Source organism: Diabrotica virgifera, chromosome 8, assembly GCF_917563875.1.
Source record: "Diabrotica virgifera virgifera chromosome 8, PGI_DIABVI_V3a".
NCBI classification, from domain to species: domain Eukaryota; kingdom Metazoa; phylum Arthropoda; class Insecta; order Coleoptera; family Chrysomelidae; genus Diabrotica; species Diabrotica virgifera.
In genome coordinates, this window is record NC_065450.1 from 173080447 (window position 1) to 173101136 (window position 20690).

General features: G+C 30.8%; 1 protein-coding gene across 1 annotated transcript in view; it reads left to right on the forward strand.

Moving 5' to 3' along the window:
* Positions 1–15748, forward strand: part of LOC126889868 (dynein axonemal heavy chain 8) — a 424246-nt gene extending 408498 nt beyond the window's left edge. The window contains exon 67 of the mRNA XM_050658553.1: positions 15569–15748. Coding sequence (XP_050514510.1) covers positions 15569–15694 — 126 coding nt within the window. The 3' untranslated portion in view covers positions 15695–15748. The remainder of the gene's footprint in view (positions 1–15568) is intronic.
* Positions 15749–20690: the final 4942 nt, after the last annotated feature.

The window sequence follows — 20690 nt, forward strand, 5'->3', positions numbered from 1 at the left end:
TCAAATAGGTAGGTTTATACCCATGATACATTAACAATTATTACGTACCTGTTGCTTTTAAAAACTATTTAAAAGTCACTGCAATATTATAAACTTTTTTGTTTCTGTCCTCACAACAATAAAACTAATATATTATACATTTGTTTACCTTTACCTTTACCTCCAAACCACAGCTGCCATATCGGATAATTTTTGACATGTCATTTGAACATCCAATCAGAACAAAGTTATAATGCGCATGCGCCGGGCTGATAGGTTTTAACATATAAAAAATCACCCTCTATCGCCGGTAAAGAAGTATAACTTCAAAAATTAATTTCTAACAATGCAAATAATTAAAACCAGTATAATTTGACTTAAACTTTCAAATGCTGTCAGCAGAATTGCTATTTTATTTTTTACTAAAAATTTATTCGCATTCAAAAATTTGCAATTTTTCGATTTTTTGAAAGTTTCACCGCGTTTATCTCGAAAACTATGCATCCTACGAAAATACTTGTAAGAGCATTTTTTGCTTATAATTACCCAAGAAATACAAAAAATGTTTTATTTTGCGAAAAATCGATGATATGTAATTACTCAAGTTCTTTGTTTATAACAATCTTATCGACATACAGTTCAACTGTTAACCAAAAAATTCGTGTTCTACGGGTCAAAATACATAAAAAAAAGACTTAAGTAAGTCCATCTAAATAAAGGAGCCAGTGGCACCCCCTCCTGGCCACAGCACTAATTTGTTTACAAGCCAAAAAATTGTTTATAACTTTAAAACATTGCTGAGGCTGCTTAAATAATCCGATTTCAATTCTGTAAAGTGCATTAGATAGGTGGAGTGCTTCTTTATATTTAAAAAAATTGACAAATCTCTGTATATTCTAGTTTTTGTTGTGCAAGTTTTTAAAAAATTTTAATCTTTTAAAAAAAGTCTAGATTTCAAAATTATTATGCAAAATCTAGTAAGTCAATTCTAATGAAATTTGGTGGACGGTTTTGGCACATTACAAAAATTTTCTAAGCTAATTAAGAAGGTTCCAAGTGTAACCTAAGTGATGGAAAAACATTGAATAAAGACAGGCTTGTTTTGCCCCTTTATTTTATATTTATTGCTATTTTGCAGCAAGGGTGATAAATTAAGACATTTTTAACCAATCGTATCTGATAGAAAATTTAATTATCTTTGTTTTATTCCTATTGGGACCGTGCAACTTCGGCAAAGCGACACCTATTTCTACTAGTGGAGTCACTGAAGGGGGATATGAGCTATTACCTTTGATTTTGTTCAACCTCCATCGATTTGCATGAAAATTGGTGAGTGGTTAGAGGATATCTCAAGAAACAAAGGTGACCTGGTGCCAACTTACGCTTTTACCCTGGGGGTGGATGCCACCCCTTCTCGGGGTGAAAATTATTTTCTTAAAAATAACCCCATAATTAGATAGGGGGACAAATTCTAAGCAAAATTTGTTATATAAAGTTATTAAAGTAAATCAGAACTTTTTGAGTTATTAAAGATCAAAAATTTTAATTTTTCGTAAGAAAAATGCATGTTTTTAACCGATTTTTCATAGATAAATCAAAAACTGTAAGTTTTTGTAAAAAAGTAATTATTACCAAAACTGAATCTAATAAAAAACGAAATAAAGTACTTACTGGAAAAACCTTTTAATATTAACTAAAAGTGAGTTATAGGTGATTGAATGCATATTTTTTTCGGTGAGTAGGTACCCAAATCTAAGTATTCAAGCTTAAATTACGGGAAAATGATGCATTTTATAACATAAACTTGTTAAACATTTGTGAAAGTACTTAGAAATATCTATCAAATGAGATACCTACCGAACAAGTTAATAGCATTAAAATTTATGCTCCAAAAAATTTTCAAACTTTATCTTTTAAAATTTTTTCCAAAAAATGTTATTGTTTTTTTTTTAATAACTCCGTTAATTTTTAAGATATCAGGTACACCTAAAAACGATTTGAAAGGTAATTCCAAAGGCTATTAAAACACGTTGAATTAAATATTTCAAACCTCTTACTTTTTTTAAAATCAAAAATTAAATGGCCACGGTTTCATGGTTCTCGCAGCAAAATTTAAGCTTTCAACGTTTCTATCTCGGTTATTTTTCACCCTACAGAAATGGTAAACAGGTATATTTGATATAGAAAAAACTAAAATTTGGATATTAACCATTTTTTAAGTATATTGAGTATTTTTATAGTTATTATCAAAAGAAAATGAAAATGACGATAATTTTAAAAATTCTGATTTTTTTAAATTGTATTTTTTTTTAAATATGTATTCTAAACCGGTGAAAATTGTTAGAATCATTATTTATGCTAATACAAAGAAATTTTTGTGAGGATTACTATAAATTTAAATTTTTGTGGAAATGGCGTATGTTTTATTTTTCACTTATTCCTAAAAAATTCGAAAGGGTTCTCTTTTCATCATAACTTGCTTAAATTTGATGCTATTAACTTCTTCTGGAGCTCATTTGTTAGGTATTCTGAAGTACTTTGATAAGTGTTTAATAGGTATATTTTATAAAATGCATCGTTTTCCCGTTATTTCAGCTTGAATACTTAGATTTGAGTACTCATCGAAAAAAATATACATCCAATTATCTGTAACTCACTTTGAATTAACATTAGTTTAGTACTTTGAGCGAATAGTGTATTTAATTTTTCATTGTCTTCAATTTTGGTAAGAATATCTTTGTTGTAGAAGCTAACATTTTTTGAGTTATACGTGAAAAACAGCTTTAAAACATGCATTGTTTTTACGAAAAAATAAAATTTTTGATCTTTAATAACTCAAAAAGTATTAATTTATGTTAATAACTTAATATAACAAATTTTGCTTAGAATTTGTCCCTCTATCGATTTGTGGTATTATTTTTAATAAAATAATTTTCACCCCAGAAAAGGGGTGGCATCCACCCCCAGGGTAAAAGCGCAAGTTGGCATCATATCACCTTTGTTCCTTGAGGTATTCTCTAACTGCTCACCAATTTTCATAAAAATCGATGGAGGTTCAACGAAATCAGAGGTGAAAACCTTCAGTGACTGCACTATACGCTCTGCAACTTTATTCGCACTTTTAATTATATTGGCCAATTATATTAGTCCTGGTTACTGGATAATTGTCAAGGCCCTAGTCCAAAAAAATAATAAGAAGAAAAAATAAAATTCAGGTTATGTTAGTAAAACGTAAACAATTGTATGTAGTAAATAAAATTAGTCATTAAAATGCAGTACTGCAAGCAAAATACAATTAATTAAATTTACCTTTATATAATAATTGCATATCATATCAATATTGTGGAGCAACATATAATTTTTCTTCTTCAATGACAGTAGATATGAAATGTACGTCAATTTGACAATTTCAATTGACAATATGAATAATTATTTAAAAAAGTTGCAATATTTCTCCGCTATTCGCGCACGATCGTTTCTCAATTCCCTTCCAAGTACTTGCACACCGCTAATACGACTTTGTTCTAGGGATGGAAAAAACCTAACCGGTTTTTTTACTTCGCAATAACCGGTTTTACCGGTTGTTTTTTTGTCCCGGTTATAACCGGTTTTTTCTTTTTAAAGTAAAAACCGGTTATTAGGTTTTTACGGTGATTAGGATTAGGTTTGGTATTATTTTGGATCCCAATCATAATTATTATTCTTAAGTAATTATTCCAAACAAAACCATAATTCAAATTTTATTTTATAAACACAGAAGCAAACTGAAAGTGCAAACTCACATCAGCCAGAAACAATTAAGTTTTATTATAATATTTAGTTGAAAAGGTATTTGTAATCATAATATTTATGTAGCAAGTGATCTGGTTGAAGTAGACGCAAACATCATCTATTTTTCACACTTGACTCTTGACATTGAAAGTTGGTGAATTACTTTTTATGATTACCAAAAATAATGTTCTGACTATGAATATCGAATTGCCGATTACAAATAAGAATCTCCAAGGATTTCCCTACGTTTTCAAAACGATACACCCTTACGGGAAGTATTAAATGAGATAAAATGTACCTATTATACAAATATACAAACGTTTTAAAAGAAATACATGATAATTTTTTTGATGATACTAAAAATAAAAGATAAATTGCATTATCCAATTTATTTTTAAGTAAAATATTTATGTTGATACTATTTTTTTTTTAATCCCATTTGAAAGAGTGTGGGAAATTTTTTATAAGTTGAAATTGTTGGGTTAAATTGTATATTATTGCAATATGTATATTCAATATGTATATTATATTTAATAATAATCAATAAATATATAATAATAATAAAATAATAAATAAATATAATAATTAATAGGATAAAATGGTTTTATTAAAAATTGTGTTTTATTTATATTGATATTGATGTTCTTTCGATAGTACTAATTTTGATCATATTGATATCGAGTATCGAGTCGAGTGGAGTATCGCAAACTAAGTGCATTGTAAATATAGCATTGTAACCTATTGGAAAAACCGGTTTTTTGGCCGGTTATAACCGCCAGGTTAAACCGTAAGGAAAAAAACCGGTATAACCGAAAACCGGTGTTTTGTCAAAAACCGCCATCCCTACTTTGTTCCAAAATGAATCGTTTTAAAGTTATAAGCAAAGAAAGTAGAAAAAAAAACGAAATTTTTTGAAATTTTTAAATATTTTATTTTTTTTATTAATGTTCCGGGCATATTTGAGAAGGAGTATAAGTCATTATGATTAACGAAGTTATCACCTAACTTTATCGGCAAAAATCCGAATGCCACTTCTCACATCCACCTAAAAACAGATCCTTCCTGGTCTAGTCTACAAGATTGTATTACACGATGGGAGTTTTTGCTTGCGACAGTGACGCCACCGGGCGGAGAGGCTAAGTATTTATCGGACCACACGTACATAATATACCTATTACAATAAGTGTATAGAAGAATCCTGAAAATATCATGGGCAGAACATGTCACAAGCAAAGAGGTTCTGCGAAAGAATAATAAAAAATGGGCATCTTAATTACAATGAAAACAAGAAAATTCGAATATCTCGGGCATATTACACGTGGAGAGGGATACAACTTGCTCTAACTGATTATGCAGAGAACGATTAAAGGCATACGTATAATATACCTTTTATAAAGGATTTACTGTTTTTTGTATTACATGGTATACAGCCAACAACAGGAAAACTTTTTCCTTGTGGAATTTTTTATTATATTTTAACCGCAAAAGTTGGTAAAAAAATTCATTCTAAGTGAAAAACGTTTCATACATTTTTTTGATAAAATTAATAGTTTTCGATTTATTCGCTATCGAAAGTATTAGTTTTATATCGAAAAAATAAATGTTTTAATCAGTTTTCTGCTAATAACTCAAAAAGTTTTCGTTTTATCAAAACAGCTTTGCTTAACAAAAATGTACCTTTTGAAAAAATAAACAAAACCATTTTTTTTATTTTTTAAGACCAATAGTAATCGAACTATACTTTATGATATGTTAGCTCTTCTTCGTCAAATGCTAAATATTGTAGTTTCAAAGTCAAAATACAGGAAAACTATGCAGTTCTAGAGGATAACTTCTTGTTCAAACTATTTTAAAGTATTTAAAAATATCTATATCCAGAAATAAAAAATGTCTCTAGTTCAAAAACTAAGTGACATAATGAGAAGAATGACTGACATTCTGTGTTTTTAAGTGAAAAAGTGATCGGAACCCACCCCCTAATCACCACCCTAATTAAGTATTTTCTATGGGAAATAAGCCACAATTTTACTAAAAAATGAATTTATTAACGTTTCGAAGCCCAAATCGGGTTTCGTTGTCAAAATACAAAATACTATTAAAATAAACAAAAATGTTGTTGCCAAGTAAAAAAATTCTTGTAATAATTTATTTAATCTGACTCATTTATTTTGGCAATTCAGACCTATATTATATATTTTAAAGTAGAAGACTTTAAAAATGATATCGCCAATATTTATAAGTTGCGTTCCTGGGACGACTTTACTAAAATATAGTTCATTCGATTACATGAAATCAATCCCAACTCAAGAATATCCGTCGCAAAAAAATCATAGCATGTGATCTGTCTTTAAAAAGACAACCAAATGCAACGATGACGGTAAAATTCTCGCGTTAGAGATTCCATAGTAAATCACGAGGGAAAACCAGGGAAAAACCTCGTGATACTATCCCGACATCGTAAGTATTTGGTCTTGCATTTAATTTACCTTCAAAAAACTAATACCAAATTCTGACTTTAATATGTTTGAATTATAAATAATTATAAATAAAAGACCAAATACTTACGATGTCGGTATAGTATCACGAGGATTTTTCCTGGTTTTCCCTCGTGATTTACTATGGAATCTCTAACGAGAGAATTTTACTGTCATCGTTGCATTTGGTTGTCTTTTTAAAGACAGATCACATGCTATGATTTTTTTGCGACGGATATTCTTGAGTTGGGATTGATTTCATGTAATCGAATGAACTATCTTTTAGTAAAGTCGTCTCAGGAACGCAACTCATAAATATTGGCGATATCATTTTAAAGTCTTCTACTTTAAAATGTATAATATACGTCTGAATTGCCAATATAGATGAGTCAGATTAAATAAATTATTAGAAAAATTTTTTTACTTAGCAACAACATTTTTGTTTATTTTAATAGTATTTTGTATTTTGACAACGAAACCCATTTGGGCTTCGAAACGTTAATAAATTCATTTTTTAGTAAAATTGTGGCTTATTTCCCATAGAAAATCCTTAACTATAAAAATGCCACAAGGAAAGAACTTCAGAACAACACCCTAATTAAAATTAGTCATTGACCTTATTTGGTGTTCTTTATTTATGTAATTTATGTATTATTAAGAGGTTCTAGAAGTTTGACCTGCTTAGAATGATCAGTTTTTAAAAAAATGGCGTTAAAAGCGAATAACGAATTTTTGTAGTTTGGTAAAAAATGGCATTTCCTTCAGAATACACAGAATAGAATCAGAGATACGAAAAAATGTTTAAATATGAAATTGTAGCTTATTTAGTTCCCAAGAAATTGGTTTGCATAAATATTTTCTAAGGCAAAAATTGTGTGAGCTATTGACAATTAAAACTTATAATAACATGCAAAAACCACCTTTAACAACCCTTTCAAACTCTCCTCTTTTTGCAACTGAAGATTTTAAAAGGATTTATTATTATTGACCTTATAGATCTTGTAAAACCTTCAAAATTCTTTTTTAACAAACTTTCTAAGATAAAGAATAAAAAAGTTACGGTTAAAAAATCAATATATTTTTTTGAAAACAAAAAGGGAGAAATACAATTGGAAGCATAACAATGTAAGTTAGCGGGGTTTTTAGTCATTAGCCTTATTCGTTCCTCTTTTTATATATTGTTAATAGATTCTAGAAGTTTGACTGCCTCATAAAGATAATTTTTGAAAAACTGGATGGAGAAAAGGCAGGTGGCTTGAGATTGAATTGTGTTATTTCGTCCTTTCGTCCTTCAACCACCTTGTCTTCTCTGTGGTTGTTGAATAGACTGTATTATTTGGAGTTATTGAATGGGCTGTATTATTGGGAGTTTCTTTTAGTACGTAAAGATAAGAGTAACACAATACCAAACTTTTATTTCTTTACGCACTATGGGTAACAGGAACAGATATGGGTGACAACATCAAATATGTGGATACACTAATTTTGAGTTAATTTCGCAGTTAATATTTGAGATTTATAGGAAGAGGAGATTTTTCAGTGACTTTTCTAATGACAGACTTTTTTCTTATATTTGATTTTTGTTAATAAATAAACTCATTAGCAACGCAGAACTCGATCTGTGACGTTAATAAGTTACACAATAACAAAAGTTACATGTCACACAATAAAATATATAAAACGCGAAGAAAGATTTTATTGCCCGAACACTTTGAAATTTACAGTGTTGGAAACAAATAAGTTTTCAACCACTGGAGTTAAAAACGAATAACGAATTTTTGTAGTTTGTTAAAAAATGCAATGTTCTTCAGAATAGAAAGATTAGCATCAGAGATACGAAAAAATCTTTAAATATGAAATTTTAGGTTATTAAATTCCCAAGAACTTGGTTTAAAAAAAAATTTACGGCAATAATTAAGTGAAACGTTATCGAAAAACATTGATTTTTTTCGATATAAAACTAGCACTTTCGATAGCGAATAAATCGAAAACTATTAATTTTATCAAAAAAATATACCTATAGAACATTTCTTGCTTTGAATGAATGGTTTTATTAACTTTTGTGGTAAAAATATAATAAAATATTGCCAACCCCGAAATGGGGTGGTTGCCACTGTTGCCATGGTAAAAGCGCCTTTCGGCATCATATAGATTTTGATCCTTGGACTATCCACATCCACTACTTATTCTCAAATTTTTAAGCAAATCGATCCATTCTGTAAAAATTGCGAGGTGAAAAGCTTCGGTTCCTGGACTAAATCTATGCGGATTGCTTTTGTAAAGCGGTGGACACAAATTACGTGTTAACTATGCTAAGGTCTACAATATAAAGTACCTACGTAATTTAATACCTGGTGCTGTATATTTTAAAACTTTTCATTTTTTTCCTCCAATTATCATTACTTTAATAATTTAAAAATACGGCTTATACACATCAGGTTTAGAAAAAATATAAGTAAAATGATAATTTTACATAATACATACACTTTTTACCATAAATACGTTGTTTATTTCGTGCCTTTTTCCGTATTCGTTAATGATCTATTTATACACAAATCACGTGTTATTCTATGAGAATTTACTACTTGGAGCTGTATATTTTAAAAGGTTGCACTTTTTGTACTCCCAGTTATGACGATGTAAATTAAAAAATACGGTTTATACACATTATGTTTAAACCAAATGTAAGTAATAGTAATTTACGTAACAAGTTCCGAAAGTGATATTTTACGAGGCGAGTAGGAAGTTTACAGGGCGAGCCGTAGGCGAGTCCTGAAATCCTGCGAGTCTCGTAAAATCACTTTTGGATCGTGTTACGTACAATATTTTTTCTGCAGCCGTTTTGTATGTTAAAAAGAATATATGGATAAACTTTACTTATGAACTTTTATTAAACACTTTAAAGTTACTCTCGTGAATTCAACATTACAAAAATCTACTTATGAATATTAATAACACAATTATAACAATTATTCATAAATAGCGGCTTTAGCAGTTTCCTTAATCTCATCTGGAATCAAAGTGGCTTCAATTTCACTGCTGATTTCCATTTCTTGGAATTGAAAAACGAAAAACTGAGGGAAAACACACACGATTCTTAAATAACAAGCGTTGTCGTAATAAAATACAAAGTTGATGTTATTGTCAAAGCCGTTACCTAGCTACCCAAAATCGTCCCGAAAGTAAAAAAATCGTCAGGAAAGTGAAAAAATTAGTCCCGAAAGTGATTGATTACTTTCGGTACGAGTTGTGTAAAATGGTACTTTCGATTTAATAAATCATACCGAAAGTTTTATTTTCGGGACGGCTGCAGAAAAAATGGTACTTTCGATTTAATAAATCATACCGAAAGCTTTATTTTCGAGACGGCTGCAGAAAAAATAATAATTTTACGTTTTCTTAGATACTTTTGTCAGGACGAGTGTATAGCCGACTCCGACAAAAACGGTCGGGGAATTGTGTCGTGTCAGGAGGTCAGGTTGTCAGATTGTCAGGGCGTGTGTAGACGGTTTTAACATTTTTTGCTAAATTTCCAAATTCGCCATTATATTCTTGTTCTACATTGGCAATCGCATTAAATAGAGATAACAGTTATTAGTTTTTCCTCGATAAAATGTGAATTGACAAATTTTGATACATTATTATTTTACAATTATACAATATGACATATGACATTAATAATATCCTACAAGGTTTTACTTTTACATTGAACATGGGTTTGCTTTTTATTAAAGTACTTAACAGACTTTACTTCATCTAGTTGATTACCTATCTGGTTAGTTTAAATTATAATTCATTGTAAAAATAGACAAAAGATTGTTACATTTTGTGAATTTTGTTGTCTTTTTGATTTTTTTGTTGGTTTTGAAACTGGTCTTAAATTCATCTTAGTTCATTCTTGACGTTCATTGCTAGATCATATTTTCGTCCAAACCCAGATATTCTGGACACCTGCCACTGAAGGTCCTCAATATTTTCGGCTGACAGTGTCATCCGCATATCTAATGTTCTTAATGGGAGCTCCATTTACCTTTATTCCAGCTGTTTCACACTCAAGATCTTTTTTAAGATCTCTTCCGGGTAGGCATTAAAAAGAATTCCCGACAACACGCATCTCTATCTCACCGCACGTCTGATTTCAATTTCTTCTGACAGCTCTCGTTGGCCTTAAACTAAGAATATAGACGGAGAGGCAGCGCCGAAAAATCTCTCTGAATTTACTAAAGCCTAGTTATTTCACAGTTGATTACTGTGATTGTGTAGAGAAACATACTGCGGTCGGTCAAGGGAAACGTAGAACAGATGGTACTGACAGCTTGTCAAAGTTGCTTACCTGCGGAGGTAATTAAATCCATTTACTAAGGCTGAAAATCAGTACACATTCTAAATTGAATATAAATAAAAGTTATTATAGTCGGTCAGCTGTATGACGGGACAGAGCCGGTGGGTCGGCCCCAATGAATGTACAGGGTTATTCACTATATTTTGACCACCCTCTAAACTGCTTTATTTACAGAATTAGAAAAAAACATGAAATACAAAAGTCATTCGATTTTTAAATTATGATTTTTTTGACATATATATCGTACTAGTGACATCATCCATCTGGGCGTGACGACGTAATCGACTATTTTTATAAATGAGAATAAGGGTCGTGTGCTAGCTCATTTTAAAGGTTATTCAATACTCTATGCAGTAATATAAACATTAAGATCATTATTTATATAGGGTGTCCAAAAATTTTTTTTGAATTATTCAACAATTAATTTAATTAAACAAAAAATTTTTGGACACCCCGTATAAACAATCATGTTAATGTTTATATTACTGAATAGCGAATTGAATATCCTTTAAAATGAGCTAGCACACGACCCCTATTCTTATTTAAAAAAAATAGTCGATTACGTCATCACGCCCAGATGGATGACGTCACTAGTACGATATATATGTCAAAAAATCATAATTTAAAAATTGAATAAGATTTGTATTTTACATTTTTTTCTAATTCTGTAAATAAAGCGGTTTAGAGGGGGTCCAAATATAGTGAATAACCCTGTACATTCATTGGTGCCGACCGACCGGCTTTGTCCCATCATACAGTTGACCGACTATAATAACTTTTATTTATATTTAATTTAGAATGTGTGTACTGATTTTCAGCCTCAGTGAATGGATTTAATTCCCTCCACAGGTAAGCAACTTTGACAAGCTCTCAGTACCACCTGTTTAGTTTCGCTTGACCGACCGCAGTATGTTTCTCTACACAATCACAGTAATCAACTGTGAAATAACTAGCTTCAGTAAATTCAGAGAAATTTTTCAGCGCTGCCTCTTGAACTACTAATTAAATGGTATGTACACAGTGTTTTGCTATGGAGCAGAATCATGGACATTAAATCGAAATGCAATAAATCGACTTAACGCGTTTGAAATGTGGACATTTAGAAGAGTGTTAAGGATTTCATGGGTAGATAGAGTCACGAATATACAAGTGTTAAGGAGAATAGGCAGAGAGAGGGAAATTGAAAACACAATAAAAGAGAGGAAATTGTAATATCTCGAACATGTGATGAGAGGCGAAAAATATAACATCTTGAGACTCATATTTCAAGGAAATATAGAGGATAAGATAAGAGTAGGAAGAAGACGCGTTTCCTGGTTGAAGAACCTGAGTTAATGGTTTGGTTGCAGCTCAACCCAAAACGGAAACTGCGTATCATTATTGTCTATGTCCAGTTTATGATATATTCGCTTATGGATGACATAATATTCATGATATTATGGATGACATAATATTCATGATGATATTCAGTGGCAACTTTAGCACATGGGATATCAAGCTAATTTCGCGGTAGTCGCTGCATTCTCTTGCGTTTTTCTTTTTAGGGAGACAAATAAAGATCGAGTTTAAACATTCTACATACTTATTTTAGCTGTTAAGCTTAGTGTTACTTAATACCTTTTAGTTGTTATCTTTGTTTAAAAAAAAAACATTCTACATATGCCCAAGCTGTAAATTTTGTTCAGGAGTATCACTAAAAAAATATTAATATGCTGCTTATCTATAATTTTTAGTAGTTCGATAGGAAGCATGTCATATCCAGGGCTTTTGCCGCTGATCATTGTTTTTAATGATTGTATTATTTCTTCTTTTATCATATCTGGACCTATATTTCCTGAAGTAGGTTCTATGTAAGTGGAACTTGTATAGAACTGTAAAAGGAGTGGTACCAGTATGCAACTTTATGAAACACCAGATTAAATAATACAAATTACTTATTTTTAAATTGTTTCATTTTTTACGCATATTTTTCGTTCAAGAGATAATAGCAATAAACATAAGAAAAAAGCAAAATATGTTCACAAGAAATTATAATTTGTCATGTATAATCTTCGGGCTCAGCCTTTTAATGAAACACCAAATGGACGTAGATGATTTATTAATGTAGAATGACACTAGCACTAGGGTAAACCCCGGGAGATACGTTGCTTTGCCGATATGTTTCGTATGACAGTTAAATAATTTAGACTACTGTGATGATGCTACATGTTGAATGTATGAGGTGACTCAAAGGAAATATTTAAAGGCACATCTTGCCTGTTTGAATTGACTCTAGTGAATGAATCATGAATATAATGCATGCTCTTTCTCAGCTGCAGGATAAATTGGGTCATGGCCCACACGACTTTCTAACAAAAGTTTTTATTTAGTCAGCAAACTTTATGTGACATTGCCAAAATATTGTTTACGATTTGCAACAATTAAGCTAATTAAATAACCAGCACATGTTGGCAATATAATAACAAATTGGTTGATATGATATACGGGGTGATAAATATATACTGTTTAATATCGGATATGAATGACGAATATTTGAGATTGAACAGTCATTATTTTCATTTGAATTAGAATTATAAATGTAGAATATTTAGAATTATTAAGGAGGCAGGCGCAAAAGCTTGGTTCAATGCTATTTAAATGCATTCATTTTTTTTTCAAATCCTGAGAAAACTAATAAATCTTTTTAAAAAATGTATATGCAGAATTCCCTTGAAACGCAAAGGTCCGTTAAAATAAACAGAAAGTTTATTTCGAATGAAATATTTGTCATTAAAAATCACACTAAATTGTCTCTTTTTTCTCCTCTATGTATAACTTATTAACCCGGCACCTGCCACGTGGGGTGCTACCAGCACCCCATAACACATTTTTATCAAATATTTGGTATTTCAAGTTTGGTAACCAGGCTGTGTGTCATAGTAGCTTTCTATAATATTATATAGCATAGATGTGTTAGTGTTTGAAGTGGTTATTTAGTGTCATTCTGAACTTGTAGCTCTAAAGTCGAATTGAGGTGTCATCATCTGGTACTTTAAGTTCTATTTTTTTTTTTTGTATTTGTGATAAACAGGTCAAATTTACATTTTTTTATTGCAATAACTGATTTAAATTATTAATATAGACTCTTTACTCACTAAATCTTCATTTTTTTAGATATTTTACTTGACTTCATTTATTATGGCTTGGTACTTGCTAATTTGCTTATAACACATTTTTCATTTTATTTTTTAACTTTTATAACATAATAGTGACTAATAAGTTAATGAAACATGTTTTTCTATATTCTTGTGTTACTCAACACATTATTTTGTTTTTTAAACAAGTAGATCACAGAAAATTTTTAAGGGGTGCTGTGAGCACCCCACGTGGCAGTTGGCGCCTTGCAAAGTCACGTGGCAGGTGCCGGGTTAAAATAAACATTATAGAAGTAACAAACAAGTAAAATCCTTTATAAAAGGTATATTTATTAAAATTCCCTAAAAAAGGCTACATCACAAGCAGAACTAGTTTTGAATCTGACAACAGATCATTATCAGTGCTGAAAAGATGCTGACATGCTAACCACCAAAATATAAAAATGTTTAATGGTAAAATCCCTTTAAACTTTATCAGTGATGGAAACATTAACTATAATTGAGCCCATCAGAATCAAAACTTGATGAATCCTAAATTTTTCGTTCTGCTAAATCCAAATTAAAATACAAATTTCTGAAGATGAAAGGGGCATGCAGAAAAATGACAAATTAGTGTTCAATTTTATGATATTTATTGATGCCCCTTTGACTGAGAAATGCCGGAAATTATTTGGAAAATTGACATTTTTGATGTTTTTTTAGCCTCCTGACAAAATTTTGAAACATGGATCTAGCAGGTTTTGATTCTATAGTCCTCAATTATGAAATTGAACAAAATATCACATGTATTTTGCCCAGAGTACCATCTGACCCCAAATTAAGATGTTCACATGTTAAATGGGTGTTGGCAACTGACGGCAGCTGCCGGCGACTAATGGTATACAGCCAGCTAGAGAAAACTTTTTTCCTCGTGGATTATAGAAGGTTTAGAGACTTTCGACCCTCGGCAATAATGCAATCTTTCATTCTGAATTTAAATCTTTCAAAAAAATTTATTAGCTTTCTCAGGATTCGAAAACAAAAGAATGCTATAAATAGCATTTGACCAGGATTTTGCGCCCCTTAAGTTGATATGTTAAGCACTGTAATACTTGTATGTATTTTGTATTATCGCACTTCCTCTCAAATAGTGTCACAACACAAAAAAAAATAAAAACGGTTTTATTGCACCAACAGTTTAATAACATTGCAAAATCTTATCTCAAAAAGTGGTACGTTTATAGTTCAAGTATTGTCGTTAGATGACACTAATCTTTATATGATGAACCAAAATCAACGGTGCACCGAACATAAACAGTGTCACATATCGACTTTTGCGAGGCATTTGTCCATTTAAGATGTGTATAAAGCGTCGTTTGTCGAGTTACGACAGTATTATGTGATTACTTTATCCAAAACAATATGCGTATGTGCTCAAGAAAAGTGACACATTTATCACTTACTTATCTTTTTTTTGTAGTATTTTTTGTTTAATGTTCTTACTTGTATTTAAAGTTACATCATTAAAAATTATTAAGTCTGTTAAGTAGATAATAATAATGATATTTTATTCTGTACTGCTAGAGCCACTTTTGATAAATAATATTTCGTAAATTTTTCGTTATATCTGTATAGTATCAAAACTCAAAAAAATATTTTTGTTAAATAGTTTTAGCAGAATTAATAGACTATTTTGTAGAGTTTCAAAAACCTTTGTAACTGACTAAAATAGTTATTGTATTAATATTAACAATTTTTGGATTAAACCCAGAAAAGTTCTAGCAAAAATTTTAAACGTTGTTTTCTCGATATTTTGCTTTTTTGACTTACGACGCTGTTTAGGCGGAGGTGCGATATGCATAACATTAACATTATGTTATTATTTTTAGTGCCCAGTATACAAGAAAGCAAGACGGACAGGTCTAAATTACATAACAATTTTGTACTTAAACACAGCCAAACCACCTGAACACTGGTGCCTGCGTGGTGTAGCTCTCCTATGCGATGTCCAGTAGTTTTAGATAGACTTGTGAAAGAACAATATTTATTAATAAACTATTTTAATGTTGTTTGTTGCTTTTAACGATGAAAATATTTGACACTATGAATCATAATGTTGACTTTTTACTACGAACGTCATGGGATTAATGAAATTCGTTGGGATAAAATATGTTTATGAATGAATAATTTGTCAAGGATGTTAAATTTTTATTTGCTCTCATCAACCATAGATATACACTCACCGGCACAAAATTTCGCCACCTAAAATTTTTGATTAAGTTTGACAATTCATAACTTTATTATTATTTGTACTCCGATTTTCAAGATTCTTACATCAGTTTGTAGGTACATGTATAGATATTGTTTGTTATTATTCCGGTAACAAAATTTTTTTGCTGAGAAAGCATTATACGGGGGTGAATGGAATCGTTGTATTTTCTCCTAATTTTAAAAAATTCTGTGGAACAATTGGAGGGCTAATTTCGTTTCATACTCCTTTCGTATTATCTTGGTGGTATCCCTAAGATATTTTTTTTTAATTATTCGAATATCTCTTTTCTTGTAAAAGCTGTAAATAAAAACACTGCTTTGAAGCTTTATTTAACTGAAAATATCAAACACACCAAAATTAACAACACAAAACAAAATTAACAAGAAAACAAAACAATTCAATAATGGGTATGTCCATTCCTCGTAGCAACGATTGATCGTAGTCTGTTTGGCATCGAATAAAGATGTGTTATCCTGGCTTGGGGAATGGCCCGATATTCCTTTACCTGGGCCATAATTGTACCAAATTTTCTGGAGGCCTAGGATGGCGGCGAAAAGCCACCGTATTATTCAAGAAACAAAATTTTAGTGATGCCTCAGAAATAATATATGACGCGACTATGAAACAAAATCAGCTCTCCAATTTTTCCATAGAATTTTTTAAAATTAGGAGAAAATCCAACGCTTCTATTCACCCCTGTATAATGTCATGTAAGCAAAAGTTTTTTGTTACCGGAATAATTACAAACGATATCAACACATGTACCAACAATCTTGAAAATCGGAGTACAAATAAAGTTAGGAATTATCAAACTTAATCAAAAATTTTAGGTCGCGGAATTTTGTGCCGGTGAGTGTATTTGACATCATGATTAGTGTTTTTTTTAATTTTCGTAAAAAAAAACGATACTAGTTATGAAAATATTTGAAATGAGTTAGGAGTGAGTAGATAGGTTCGTGCAATTTTTTTAATGAGGTCACTCTTCTGTAAGGATAACTTGAATTAAATGTTGGAATATTTGAATATTTTATGGTAAGTTGTCTTTATAGTGTATAAGCATTTGCATTAAAAGTATCTACTATTAACTTTTGAAATGAGATTGTACAGATGGGCACTAACGATATCGTGGATGGATAAGCAGACAATGAAGCAGTTCTTAACAGAGCAAAAGCCACTCGTCAGTTGATTGATACCGTCAAATCCAGAAAAATAGCATATCTTATATTTTATAATATTTTATCTTATATTTTATAATATTTGACATATTTTATATTGCGTACAGGGCAGCCTAGAGAGATGGGGGCCCATTTAAAAGGGAAGAGCGGGGCCTGGCAAAAAGTTAAAGAGCAAAAAAACGGGACATGTTACATTAATAAAGTACACGTTACATAGAAAAGAATAAAATTTGTAAAAATTTTATTTGAAGATGAAGAAGGAGATGAAGTTACTAATTTCATATTTTCTAAAGTTTGTCTTTCCACCGCTTCACTTTTTTCTTTTTCTTCCCGTGCCCTTCGTTTTAGAGTACCAGGTTTATAAGCCTGGGTCCCGCGTACAAAAAAAGTTAATTAGATTAGTAGAAAGCTGAAAATTTGTTAACAGCTTAACGGTGTGTAGTCGGACAAACTTTGATGTACGGGAAGACTGGAGCAAGGGAAGTTTTATTTTTTTGGAACAGGTTACAGGTTTCAAACGTCAGACTACAAAAACGTCCCATGTATTTTGTCCGGACAGAACTTCCAATTGATTTGTTACCCTTTCATTAAACTCTCATGCAAAAACCTGACTGCTATTTTATTATCACCAATATAATTCCTGTCATTAGACATTTTCTACGTGTCAGACTTATTAAAATGCCCAACATATTTTTCGGAAAAACATTTTTGATATAATATATAAAATTTTCTATTTAATAAAATTAAAAACAATCTGCTAGTTTTCACAATCATAAACTTGTCAGGATGATATGTTTCACAATTAAAATCACGTTCCAGAAATAAAACTTCCTCTGTTCCAGTGTTCCTGTACATCAAAATTTGTCTGACTAGACATCGTTAAGCTATTAACACATTTTCAGTTTGCTATTAATCAACTTTTTTTTGGTACGCGGGATCCAGGCCTATTATGATGATAAGGCATTTTATGGATGAACGGAAAGGATTTAGGACTTATGGCCGGTTTCACCAACGACAAATAGTAGTTTATTCTATGAACAAAGTTATTATACCAATAAAACTGACACATCTACAGTTCACAAACGTCGAGTAAGACTTGTTTTCTTTATTTATCAAATAAATATTTACTGTTCAAATAAATCGACAAGTTAATCTCGCCTCCTAGGTTTGACTAGGCAATACTCCGGTTTGACTGACGGTCTTAGTCAAAGCCCGAAATAAATTACAGTTTTGGCCTTTGACTAGTCAAACCTAGGAGAGACTAAGTTGGTCAGGCAAAGGTCGAAATTAAATTTTATGAAATCGTGGTTTGACTAGTCAATCCCCGATCAGCTATTAAAATGTCGTAATTTGTTAGATTAGGTTTAGTAAAACGTCATATTTTAATATTAATGTTTATTATTTTTATATTGTCGTGATTAAAATAAAAAAATATTGTTTATTCTCACATATTGAGGCATTACAGCATTTAGAGTTGCACAATACGTTAGACCTTTTACCCTTACGTAATTTGAAAGAGCTCTTATTGCAGTAGCATTTTATACATCCTTGTCCTCCAAATTTTAGAATCTTTTGTACTGATTTCTCTTAGAGATAGAGACAGCTTAACATCTGGAACATCTTCGAAATTAGGAAATTTCTCTTTGCATTCTCTTATTTGATTTCTTAAAAAAAGTGTGTTTACTGTTCCGGATTTCGTACCAACTCTATATAAACCGTCAATTGTTTTATCTTGGGTGCTACTCAATATATTTCGAACATCCTCTTTGGCTCTATCAAAGCTGGGGATAGGAATTGTTACAGTTTTTCCGATCAAAATTGGAGGATATTTTTTTTACTTAATTGTTTCATAGCATTAGCCTGGGCATGAAGACCTTCAATCGCATTTCTTTATTCATTTTAATCTTTTCTGTATATGCACAACGCATGCTCGAATGCGTGCCAACGATATGCTCCAAATATTTTGGATATCATACAAGATAAAACAAAAATTATTATTGGCGGTTTTTATAGAGTTGGTATAGAATACGGAACAATAAACACACATTTTTCAAGAAAGAGAAATCAAATAAGAGAATTTTCCTAATTTCGAAGATGTTCCAGATGTTAAACTGTCTCTAAGAGAAATAATTAGTACAAAAGATTCTAGATTTGGAGGACGAAGGTTTTTAAAATACCACTGCAATATGAAGGCTCTTCAAAAACATGTAAGTGTAAAAGGTCTAACGCTAACGTATTATGCAAATCTAAATGCCATAATGCCTCAACATGCGAGAATAAAAACTAATTTTTTTATTTTAATTACGACAATATAAAAACAATAAACATTACAATTAAAAAATGACGTTCTATTAAACGTAATCTAACAAATTACGACATTTTAATGACTAGTCAAACCCCGATTTCATAAAATTAAATTTCGAAAATTCTTGACTTTAAATTATGAAAATTTCAATACACACAATAAAAATATAATCGACTAATAAATTTTATTCGACGAATAACTATTCACTCATTTATTTGTTGTTGATGAAACCGGCCCTAAGTAGCCTTATGGCCCTGTAGTTTGTACCTTGTATATCTCACCGCTTGCTTTTTTGTGTAAACAGGTACTAATATACTGCTTGTTCATTCGTCTGGCATTTGTCGAACTTCCATAAATCTATGAAATAAACCAGTTAGCCCACTTATTCCTGTCTCTCCTAATGCTCTTAATGTCTCTCACTTTCTCAGAAATATCATCTGGTCCAACTGCTTTTCCTTTATTTTTTTGGAGTGCTTCAACCACTTCCACGATTGTTATTTTAGTGACCATTTCTGTTACTATCGTCGTTAACTCAATTGGTTTTCTGTAAAATTTTTCATTAACCCGGCACCTGCCACGTGGCTTTGCAAGGCACCAACTGCCACGTGGGGTGCTCACAGCACCCCTTAAAAATTTTCTGTGATCTACTTGTTTAAAAAACAAAATAATGTGTTGAGTAGCACAAGAATATAAATAAACATGTTTTATTAACTTATTAGCCACTAATATGTTATAAAAGTTAAAAAATAAAATAAAAAAGGTGTTATAAGCAAATTAGCAAGTACCAACCCATAATAAATTAAGTCAAGTAATATATCTAAAAAAAACTAAGATTTAGTGAGTATAGAGTCTATACTAATAATTTAAATCAGTTATTTCAATAAAAAATGTAAATTTGACCTGTTTATCAAAAATACAAAAGAAATTTAAAATTTAAAGTGCCAGATGATGACACCCCAATTCGACTTTAGAGCTATAAGTTCAGAATGACACTAAATAACCACTTCAAACACTAACACATATATGCTATATAATATTATAGAAAGCTACTGTGACGCACAGCTCGGTTACCAAATTTTAAATACCAAATATTTGATAAAAATGTGTTATGGGGTGCTGGTAGCACCCCACGTGGCAGGTGCCGGGTTAAGTACGTTTTTCATTTCTTTTTGGATATTCTTTTCATGAATTAGTATTTTATTATTTTCATCTCGGATACATCCAATCTGATTAAAACCTTTTACTAATTTTGCTCTATG